This window comes from Phycodurus eques, chromosome 8 (genome assembly GCF_024500275.1).
Source record: "Phycodurus eques isolate BA_2022a chromosome 8, UOR_Pequ_1.1, whole genome shotgun sequence".
Taxonomy (NCBI): domain Eukaryota; kingdom Metazoa; phylum Chordata; class Actinopteri; order Syngnathiformes; family Syngnathidae; genus Phycodurus; species Phycodurus eques.
In genome coordinates, this window is record NC_084532.1 from 21,526,977 (window position 1) to 21,539,034 (window position 12,058).

A 12,058-nucleotide genomic window follows, 5' to 3' on the forward strand; every position below is an offset into this window, starting at 1 on the left:
TGGTTGCCAGCCAATCGCAGGGCACATACAAACAAACAACCATTCGCACTCACAGTCACACCTACGGGCAATTTAGAGTCACCAATTAATGCATGTTTTTGGGATGTGGGAGGAAACCGGAGTGCCCGGAGAAAACCCACGCAGGCACGGGGAGAACATGCAAACTCCACACAGGAGGTGCCAGGGATTGAACCCGGGTCCACAGAACTGTGAGGCTGACGCTCTAACCAGTCGTCCATCGTGCCCACCTATTCAAATTTTTAATACATTTTTTATTTTTGTTTTTTTTATTTTTGGGGCAAACCAACCGCAAAAACATATTGGTGGTTTATACCTGCTTATTCAATAATTGTTTGGATATTATTTTCTTTTTTTCCCCCCAATGCAATTATCATAGGCGTCAATTATCTGCAGATCTTTGCTATTCACGGTCCGGTCCACTGTAGACTATATATATTTAAATAAAAAAACAAATATCTATAAAAATTAAAAACTTTTTTTTGTCAAGGTCTTTCTGTCTCAAAAGTGTTCTCTGTTGTCTGTTGTCGTAATAGAGCGGCTCCAATTACCGGAGACAAATTCCTTGTGTGTTTTTTGGACATACTTGGCAAATAAAGATGATTCTGATTCTGACTGACATACTTAACGTATTAAAAATAAAATAGGTAAATAAAATAACATAACCATATATAATGAATAAATAAAAATCGAATATATAGTGTAATAAAACTATAAAAACATTAAAATATATAGTAATTATACTTTAGTATATACAGTATTTATTTTATTTTCAATGGGATTCAAATGAACTACAATGCAATTTTAGAATAGCAGTACAATTAAAACAAAACAAAGCAATCAGGAAAATAAATGAGATGGTCCCCGTTCAGTCATCAGTCATATTTTCCCCCAAAATTACCAATATTTCACAAATATCCAAAGGTATGTCAAATTATGAGCACAATTGTAGCAACAGGTAAATCGAGGTAAAAAATTTGAATGTTTTCAAGCGCTCAGGCAACAATATATAATTGTTCTGGAAATGGTGATTTATTTATTTATCTATTATTTTAACAGGACTCAGAAAATTGACTTTGTTCTATTTTGGTGCAGACTTAAATGCTAATGGGGTGGCCTTGGTGGACGTACCGTATTTTCACGACCATAAGGCGCACTTAAAAGTCTTAAATTGTCTCCAAAATGGACGGGGCGCCTTATAATGCGGCGCGCCTTATGTGTGCACCGAGTTCCAAAATCTATAAATGTTCTTGTGTGATGAGCGCTCCGCTTGACTGACTGGGAGCATTTCCTGCCGACACACTGCTTATATAGAGGAAAGGCGGCCGTGACTGAGTACAGCATGCGGATGTAAAGGGTGCGCGTGAAGGAGGACGCTAAAGGCACGCCCCCAGTAGGTATATAGCGACTGGGTGTGCATTGTGCAAAATAACATCGGTTTGGCTAAGGACCCCTGAAAATAGCACCTACGAAGAGACACGCTTACGAAGCACAGTTTAAACTGCAAGCTGTCAGTTACGAGGAGGGACATGGGAATCGAGCAGCCGCGAGAGAATTCAAGATCAACGAATCCATGGTTTGACATCCCAGGGGACCACAACGGTAGCGATACGCATAACGGGGCACGAGAAGTCAGGTTTTACTGTTGTGCTTGGTTGTCATGGTAATGGACAGAAACTGCTACCGATGGTGATTTTTAAGAGGAAGACGCTGCCTAAAGAAAAGTTTCCAGACGAAGTCTTTGTTAAGTCTAATCAAAAGGGCTGGATGGATGAGGAGAAAATGAGAGAGTGGCTGAGTGAGGTGTACGTAAAGAGACCGGATGTTTTTTTCCACACGTCACCGTCCCTGTTGATCTGTGACTCCAAGCGCGCCCATCTCACAGCCGCTGTGAAAAACCAAGTGCAACTAAGACTGGGAGGCAACGCCGGCGAGTTACGCCACCTTATGTGAATGGATTGTGGATGCTTGGGCTAAGGTATCTGCTTTGACTGTTGTCCGAGCTTTCGCGAAAGACGGCATCATTGCTGAACAGCCCCCCGGCAACGAGACTGACTCCGACAATGACGAGAGGGAACCCGGCGTGTTTGTTGGAGAACTTGCCCAGCTGTTCATTTCGGATACAAAAGATGAGGACTTTGATGGATTTGTGGATGAGGATTGATCAAAAAATAACGTGAGTACATTGTTAAATACTTCAATAAAGTACAACCGCACTCAGTTTTTTGCTGCCTTTTTAAAAACATTGTTTTAGCGTGCATGCATGCTACCGTATGTTTTAAGCTAGCGTATGTTTTACCATCCCTGCGCCCAATTATACGGTGTGCCTTATGTATGTGTTAAATACAGAAATAGACCCCGTAACTGAGACTGCGCCTTTTAATACGGTGCGCCCTATGGTTGTGAAAATACGGTAGTTGAATACGTCGTGCTACTCACACTTTCACTTTGGAATGGGTTTAAAAAGTTGCCTGCCATCTCGCCGTCATCCCGAGGAGTGCCAGGCGGATTGTTCATGCCTGCCATGTTGTTGGGAGAATTCTAGCACACAACCACACAACACAGTCAGTAAGTGGATTGACATGCTTATTATGTAACACACACTAGGGGTTGTACAGACTAGTAGACTGGTTGATTTGCCAGCTTTACTACTCCAACATTGATCTCTAGTGCACGATGTCGATTAGTCGCTGGTAATCACATGCTTTTTAGCTTGAGGAGGAAGGAAAGCCGCTTGCCACAATAGATGAGTGTGTTGAATTCAATTAGTCTGTCACCTTAACTGATTAAAAATTTCGCCCATATTTGGCACTGGTTGTGAAGCGACTGAACAGGAAGTAGCCTGGGTTTACCTATAATAAGGAGTCGGATGAGATTAGTAGTAGCTAAAAGGGAAGTACGGGTTTATTCGATTCTAATGGGACGGCACGATCTCGGGGAGTTGAGGTTTGTCCTTGAGCTCCTTGACTCGATGAAGACCACTTCAGGGTGTATTTCATGCTGAGCAGGGAGCAATTTCTTTTTTACCACGTCCCAGTATGGTGCAGTGAGTCATCACATTATTGACTAATTCCTCCATTTTCTCCCCCATTTTCTTTTCACTGTAGAACGCCGCCAAAACCACTTGCGTCGAGATGTCATCAGCGCGCGCTACCAACCTCCGCAGCACGGCTTGCACCCTTGCATTTACTCAGTTCATGGGTTGCTTGACGCTGCACTGCGCTGTGTGAAGTGCAGTGTGAAAAGGCCTTTATTCCACCGCACAGGAAAGGGTGTGTGATAATTTGTCAACACTGCAAATTTCCACCATGGAGAACCTGTTGCTGTGGTCAGGTTTCCCTGTTTGGCAAAGTTGTGCAAGCGTCACCTAGCTGTGCCAGTGGCAAGCATAGACCGAGCAAGAGGATTTTTTTCCCCCTGGCTGAAATTGCTGTCATGCCACAACAGGCAAGCCTTCACCCAGCCCACATCTATGCTTTTGTTATAACATGTACGTTCTGCGTAAATTCGGTGTATGAGCTGTTTATTGTCAGTAAATACAGCACAGGTACATCTTAATACATTGAATATGGTAGAAAGGTCTATTTATTTCAGTACTCATACATTATGTAGATTTATTTAATACTTGGGAAAATACTTTTCAGAGGGGAAATTCCTGCCTAATTTCTATATTAAAAATAATTTTCATTGTTTCCCGATTGTTTGATAGTGAATTATGGGTTTTCATTTGCTATAAGCTATAATAATCAAAATTATAAATATATATGTTTAAGTCATCAGATATTTAATTCTGAGCATGTGTAGTGCATCTCTATAATATTAGTTTTACTTTTTGAATTGAACTACCTGACTAAATTGAGCTTTTGACATTATTCTAATTTGTCGAGCTGTACCTGTAGATATCAATGACATCATCAGCGACTAGTCGACATTGCCTCAACTTTCACCACATTAGTGTCGATTTAAAAAAAAATAATTCTGAAGTCGTGCAACATCTAACTCACACAAGTTGTTTTTCATCTCACCTTTGGCAACCCGTCCATGTCACCAGACCCTGTGAGCAGACAATGGAAATGAAAGCTTAGGACTGGTCCACACACTAATTCACATACCCGTTCCAAGCAGCCTAATAGACTTGAATAAAGCTGAGTATTAGACACACAAGAGTGTCTATCTGCACCATCAACTAATCCAATCTCGTTTTAATTACAGCTAAAGAGGACGATGGAGTGCTTCCTCAGCTGGCCTCTGGAAGGCGCAGTTTGATTTCCAGTAAAGAGTGGCGCCTCGATGCTCACCTAGCGAGCCGTTCATATGATGCTGCTCCATGGCACCCATGCCACCCATGGGCCCGTCTGGCCCCGGTCCCATTGGGAACTGTGAAGAAAGAATAAAGCGGTCACTGACAAGAAAAGTCCATTATTGTTATTAGAGATTTCTTTATTATTGCTCACGTTAGGTCTATTTCCACCAGGGCCAATGGGGTTCATCATTGTATAGATGTTTTCACTTGAGTTTGTTGAATCTGCAAGGGAAAAAAACAGTGGATGAAAACAAAAGAAAAAAAAGAAATGCATGAACAATTTTATGTATATATTTCATATCCCTTTCCTGTGATTTATAAGAAATTGAGCCAAAGAAAGTCTACAGAAAGGGTTTAAAAAGAAAATCTATATTTTTATGAAAATAAAGTGGTCAATTAAAAAGTTGTACATTTGTTTTTGATGAAAATGCCTAATTTTACAAAATAAAGTCACAATATTACAAGAATAAAACGAACATTTAATGGAAATAAAGGGGAAAATACAAAATAAATGATCTTGTAACTTAAAAGTTTCCTCATAAAATCAGGATTATTGTCTCATAACATAACAACTTGTTCGCATAATAAGAGCCACTGAGAACTAGAGTGAGCTAACTCCGTTTTTGTCATTTTTAAGTTAAGTGCAGACATAAATAGAGAAAATGAATACGACAGGTAGTCTAAATCAAGTTCCAATGTCGACATACTGTATAGGGGGCAGTCCTTTCTTACATTCAGCACATTATCAGATTTAGCAGTGAGAAACTGGGAATGAAGAAGACTCAGAAAGTAAATAGTTCTTAGGTAGGGCACCAGTGGATCTGTCTATTAGTATAAGTGAATATTATTTATCATCTTTGATGATGACTTTACCTCAGCTGTGGCTAAAATTACAAGATATATGATCTAATATTAATATCCCATATGATCCAAGTCCAAAATCATTATATTTGGCAAAATCGGAAGAGAAACACAATTTATGCAAAAATTAGTATCCATAAGAAGAGATAATTGGCGGCACGGTGACCGACTGGTTAGAGCGTCTGCCTCACAGTTCTGAGGACCGGGGTTCAATCCCCGGCCCCGCCTGTGTGGAGTTTGCATGTTCTCCCCATGCCTGCGTGGGTTTTCTCCGGGCACTCTGGTTTCCTCCCACATCCCAAAAACATGCATGCGAGGTTAATTGAAGACTTTAAATTGCCCGTAGGTGTGAATGTGAGTGTGAATGGTTGTTTGTTTCTATGTGCCCTGCGATTGGCTGGCAACCGGTTCAGGATGTACCCCGCCTCCTGCCCGATGATAGCTGGGATAGGCTCCAGCACTCCCGCTACCCTTGTGAGGATAAGCGGCTCAGAAAATGGATGGATGGAGGAAATGATAATTGTCATATACAGTAAATCACACAAATCTTATTGCACGTGAACACTTATGCTTGGGTGGTGATAGATGCATGAGGTCAGAGGACATATTTAAGTAGTATATCATATTTTAAGTCAAATATTTAAGTCTGTTGCCACACCGGCCAAGTGACAATGCTTCAGTCACACACAGCTCGCTCTTCCGTACAGAGACGTCGCCGTGCTAGACCCTCATTGCGCATCATTTAGAGGGAATAAAAGAAGCCGCTCTGATTGGCGGCGAATGAAGTCGACTGTGTTCACTCCCACAACGGTGTAGACAGCCCCTTTTTTTAAATACGCCACTAAAGACTTACGCCGCCAGTCGCGAAAATATTCCACTTTTTTTTCCTCAGAATATCACAAGTTCTTCTCTTACGATGATAACTCTTTTTAATAATATCATGACTAGTTTCTCATAAAATCATGATTTTATTTTTTTTCTTGTCTTTTTTTTCTGGTAATTAAAATTTTCTTTTCAGTGTAACAACCACTCATGTTCTTGACATTATGTCAATGTGCGCGTCTGTTTTCTACGCGGTACGCCACCAATCAAGAGCCATTATGGCAATCTCCTTGACAGAGATCGTGCCGTTACAGGAGCAGTGGGGCAACTTAGCAACAGCACGCCTTGTCGCCGCTCACGAGGATGAGATGACCTTGATCTCACATTGCCAAGGGAAAGTTGCAAGTAAAAGGCTGGGAAGGGGGCGGGGGGAGACGGCAGATGTCTAGGTGCGCCATGGACAAAGTGCCTGAATCTGGCCATTGTTGTTGGGACTGAGGGCCAATCGTGAGTGAGGTAAAATTTTGTGGGAGATTGAAGTGTGTGCATGATGTGTCGTCGTGGCGACTGGCAGTGGAAAGTATGCCTTCCCTCACTGAGTACGAGAGTGGGAAGGTTTTGTATAGAAGGTTTCCCAGGAAACGCAGCACAATAGAAGCATGTAATAAATAATAAACACAACATCTTATCCACAGGTGAGTGTGTTTATTCTTAGCCAATTCTCAAGAAGGGCACCATATTGGTCATTTTCAAAGTGCAGATGGAGCAGCACTTGCATATACTGTACAGTACAGTACAATAAAACTTTTTATGTAACCATTTTCATCCATCCATTTTCCGTACCACTTATCCTCACTAGGGTGGCGGGTGCGCTCGCGCCTAACTCGGTTGACTCTGGACGAGAGGCAAGGTACACCCTGAACTGGTCGCCAGCCAAATTGCAGGGCACATATAAACAAACAATCATTCACACCCACATTCACACTCACACCTACGGGCAAATTAAGAGTCTTCAACTAACCTACCATGCATGTTTTTGGAATGTGGGAGGAAATCGGAGTGCCAGGAGAAAACCCACGCAGGCACGGGGAGAACATGCAAACTCCACACAGGCCGGATTTAAACCCAAGTTCTCAGAACTGTGACACAGATGTTCTAACCATTTTCATTTTAATATAAATGTCATTTCTTGTTTCAGTTATTAAACTTTTACATTATCATTAGATTTAATTGTATATCACAAATAATATTTATTGAGGTTTTTCTCCAAATAAACTTTATCGGTAAACCTTTTTACTCACAATGGGGCAAACACATCTTTTACCCAAGATGCACAATGTATTGGAACAACAGTCCTTCATAAAAACAATACTAATAACTTTGACGATAATAACTCAAACCATACATTTGTTCATGGGGCGACTGTCCTAAATAACAATTAAAAGATAACTTAAAATAGATAACTTTTTCTGGTAACATTAACCTTTGTGATTGCAATTTTCCTCCCTTTTCCCCCCTCCTGAAAATACTGATGTATTCTCACACCTGTAACCCTTGCAATATCACTAGCTTGACGACATGTTAAGTCATTTTAATTTAATAGATTGTTTTAAAAATATATATTCATTTTTATTCACATTTGGCAGCATGTTTTATATATTATGGTTGTATTCAATTAAAATAATTGATCTTTATTTTCTTGGGTGCCTCTTTGCCCCCATTTTGAATTCCCACTTAAGTTTGAAAATGGGTTCCTTGCCCATATTGTCTTTTACTATATGCTGTAAAAGTGACTTTATGATTTTAAAATTTATTTGAAATCTTTCTTCAAATATGCTGTAAGATATCTGCTACTTGTCCAATAAAGATTTAATTTGGCCTAATATGAGCCCCTGATAACTAGAGTTGGCGAACTCCATTTTTGTCATCTAAAGTGCAGAAATGAACAGAGAAAAGACATATCTTTCACAAGAATACTGGTCTAAATCAAGGTTTAGTTCCAATTTAGACACATACGGATTCGTCTGTGCAACACTTGGCCAACTTCAATTTCCAAAAACTTTAAATCACTCTCCTGCAAAATGACAAAAATGGATTTTGCCCACTCTAGTTCTCAATGGCTCATGCTAGCTTCCATGAGCCTGTACTGTAAGTATTCCTTCACTGAAATGTGAAACTGTGCATTGAAACGGGAAAGGTCTATACGTCACCTCCAGGACTCGGCATGATGGGAGTTCCTGGTGGGCCTCCTCCCCCTGGGGGGCCCTGAAGAGAGAAAGAAGAAAGGAGGAGAGTAAAGTGAGCGCTCGGTGGTGTCAGCACACCTCTGTTTACACATCTCAGCAGAAGTGACGGATTACTTCATGGTCACACACACACACACACAGACACACACACACACACACACACACAAAGACGGCAGCGGGACACTCACTACGTAGTTGCCCGGAGATGAAGACGAATAAGCTATCTGTGGAGAGACGACACACTGCCATGTCAAACACACTCAGATGTCAACGCAGATAAAGACGTGAGGGGATAGTGTTACTCACTGAGTTGTTGTTAGGGTTCGGCCATGGACCCCTTCCGCCAGGACCCCTAAAGGGAAATATAAGTCACAGGTTTATTCATGCTCACTATTGTAACACATACTGGACACAACATTACACCGGCAAAATAAAAATATAGTAACGCTCTGTTGTAATTGACACTCTCAGGGAGGCATTCATTTAACAATAGATTTTTATATAGTTGACTATATACTGCAGATCACTAAAAAGTCCACTAAAACCCCATTGTGGTGAGACTGTATTTGGAATTATTTACTCATTCCCTACTCCACACTCACCATAGAACGGAACGAAAGACACACGTTTTTAAAATAAATAAAAAATGCATTTTGAACAGGCTACTAACATATTCATGCCGGGCATCCCTGGCCCCATTGAGTTTGGAGGAGGCCTCATTCCTCCACCGTAATTCTGTGGGAAGAAAATAGGAAAAGATACACAAACAGTCAATGAAGCGCAGTGGCCGTAACTTCTTTAGTTACCGGTAAATGTCGTCAGCCTAATAGCAGTTGCCTAATTCAACAGTTTCAGAAAACAAGGATTTAACAAAAAAGAAGATTCCATTTGCCTCGAGTCAACATTTGCGGATTACATTGACCTGGATGACTGAGAGTCTACACAGTGTGACAAAAGTAAGTATAAACATATTTTTTTTTTTTTTAGCTAGCACGGAGTTAAAAATTACTTTGGAAATTATGCTATTAGGCTAACGATTTACAGTTCTCCACTGAAGGAGGCTTCCTTTATCCTAGCTCCGAGTAGCAACACAGATATTCATAGAAGCGCCACATACAAAGCTGGGGACCGCGGCAGACTGAATTTGAGAAACAAGCGGTGAAAGATGATGACAACCAGCTAGCTAACCAGCAGGCTAAGTAGCTAGCTGGAGAGGCAGCCACTTGTTTCAAGGGATGAAGGCACTATGCAGCTAGGATTTACGACGCCGACAGGGAAAAACAGATGCAAGTTGCTAACTTTGGCTAAAGTATGGCGAGGGGTCCTGGTTAAAGTAAGACATTTTAAGCTTAAAGTTCCTGTATTTTACCAAACCAACTTTTTCTACTATTTGGGATGTTATATTGGCTTTATGGTGCCTCAGTAAACATGTGAAATATGAATTAAAATCATCCATGCATTCCTGAGTTCCAGATGTTTTTCTGCCAAGAGGCCTAAAATCAGGTCATTCGAATTTCTCGAGCTTAGCTATGTCACTTGCGAAGATCTCCGCCGACCTCTCCACTCCCGAGCCAGCGCTGTCAACATAACTAACACGTGTGCTCTCACAAGTGACTCTTCTACACAGAGGATCAGAGGAAAGGGAGCGGTCTGAGCCAAATATGGATAAAGCGGATGCAAAACTGGGTCAAACAGAAGTAGCTGTCAGAAGTAGTGTCCAGAAAAGGAGTATGACCAAGGTGTTTTTTTAAAATGAAATTGACAGTTATATACTAAGTCCATGTTATAGAATCACTCAATGGAAGTCTAAATAGCTAAAATATGGGAACTTTAAAAAAATATATATATAAATAAAAAAATAAAAATTAAATACATTTCTAAAACATCTTAGCCAAAACGTGCCAGCGGATTTTTCTTTTGTTGGACTATTATTTCGGAATAGTACAAGGAGTAATGATTTGGTTCTGATTCGCTAGTTTTTCATTGTTGTCAACTACTGTTACTGCTTCTATGAATAGTGAATGGGGATTTAGAGGCCAAGTCCAAGCCCGAGTAATGACCCCCATGCTGCTTCATCAAGCAAGTGTATAAAGAAGTTAACCATTGTAAAAAAACACTATTATGGAAAGAAGTGATGACGCATTTGGTGGCTTACTACATTTAATGTGAATGCTTACATCACGTAACTTCTTGTGTCTATTTGTCTTCCTTAATCCAAAGAAAAAGCCAAACACTTGCTTTGAGTTAATCATCTGAAGCTCATTAGGTATGCTGACATCATCGGTGAGACACGTTTTAAGACAGTTTAGAGGCGTATTTTTAATGAAAATGTTGGATGGTGGAATTCAGAATGGAGGACTTTAGAGACTCCACAGTATTTATGTACTGCCGTGTTTTGGCTTTGCATGTGTATGAGTGTCTGTGTTTGTGTGTGGTGAGTGAGGCTCCACTCTGAGGAAGAGTTTTGTTCAGCAGACGATTACACTTGTCGAGCAGATGCCACACCAGCTGCCGGTGCGCTCTGTGCCAAGAGTGGCATCGTAGTAAATGGGTACCACTGGGTACCTCTGTGTGTGTGTGTGTGTGCGCGCGTGTGTGTGTGTGTGCGTGTGTGTGTCTTGTGAGGCTGCTGCACAATCAAGCAGCTGTCCAGCCATTGTCATTTAAAAGGACACAGGACAAAACAGCAAAAGTGTAAAAAGAAAAGTGTGTCACGTTGGCACAACTTTTGGTGAATGTGTTGGCAAGCGTGTGATATTCCTCCCAAGGTGGGAGTCGGCAGGCGGGCATGGGGAGTGTGTAGAGTGGGCAGAATCCAGCAAGGAGCCAAGCTCACAATAAAAAGGCATTACAGTATTAAAGATGGATAAGATCCTGGGTTTTGGATTCGAGGTTTCAAGGTTACAAATGGCGTGCTGTAAACTAGTTTGCCTAGCGTCGTAAGAATACATGGTCACGCAGCACAAGAAAGCACGCTCAGTTGCCAATGTATTTACTGTTTTTCATCTGATTGTTTTACAGTCGTGTTTTTTATACAAACAGTTACAGCCAATTTTGGTTACCGAGGATCCCCTGTAATTCAATATTTTGTACCTGTGGACCCATGCCCCCCATTCCTCGAGGGGGATTCATTCTCATCGGACCGCCCATGTTTGGATGTCCTGTGCAGAGAGACAAAGAAACACACTTTAAAAAAACAACACTGAAGTAAGTGCTTCGATTGGAATAATAACAAAATTATTTGGTGTGCTATTGTACAGTGTTTCCTCAAATAGTGATCTTTAAACTACTACTACAACTACTATTACTACAACTATTATGAATAACAATAACTGATATATGCAGCACATTTTAAGTGACCCAAGGTCGCTTAAATAAATGTCAAAATAATCACCAAATGAGCTGTTCGCCACGAAATAAGGAAAAAGAAAAACATGGTAACTGTAATTGCCTCAATTCATAAATGGTACTGTTCCCACACAAAAGATTTCACAGGGTTGCTAATTAAAACAGCAGCACCAACTGAGGCCCTTTCAAAATATCAGCAGCCCTTACACATAAAGTTACAGCTCTGATACTTTCTCAGAGGACGGATAATTGCCAGGTCAACTTTGTCCCCCATGTTGCTAACTAAAACAGTGGCACCTACTAAGGCACGTAAAAAGTAGCCCTTTTCACAGTGCATTTTAAAAGATGGCATATTTCTCCTTTTTTCCTGTTTTTTGTACTGTTTTTATTCCAGAACAGCAATACAGAAAAACAGCTGAAAAATGCCAGCTTGCCAGGAAAATAAATCCCCATCAATCAA

The 12,058-nt window shown here is 40.8% G+C and overlaps 1 protein-coding gene across 2 annotated transcripts in view; it reads right to left on the reverse strand.

Moving 5' to 3' along the window:
• ssbp4 (single stranded DNA binding protein 4) overlaps window positions 1-12,058 on the reverse strand; it is a 118,094-nt gene that overhangs the window by 4,054 nt on the left and 101,982 nt on the right. For both annotated transcript variants that reach the window (XM_061683607.1, XM_061683608.1), the window contains exons 8-16: window positions 11,344-11,411; window positions 8,921-8,985; window positions 8,557-8,602; window positions 8,439-8,474; window positions 8,215-8,269; window positions 4,473-4,543; window positions 4,317-4,395; window positions 4,044-4,072; window positions 2,458-2,559 (exon numbers count right to left, since the gene is read on the reverse strand). In XM_061683607.1, the coding sequence (XP_061539591.1) occupies window positions 2,458-2,559; window positions 4,044-4,072; window positions 4,317-4,395; window positions 4,473-4,543; window positions 8,215-8,269; window positions 8,439-8,474; window positions 8,557-8,602; window positions 8,921-8,985; window positions 11,344-11,411 (551 nt within the window). The remainder of the gene's footprint in view (window positions 1-2,457; window positions 2,560-4,043; window positions 4,073-4,316; window positions 4,396-4,472; window positions 4,544-8,214; window positions 8,270-8,438; window positions 8,475-8,556; window positions 8,603-8,920; window positions 8,986-11,343; window positions 11,412-12,058) is intronic.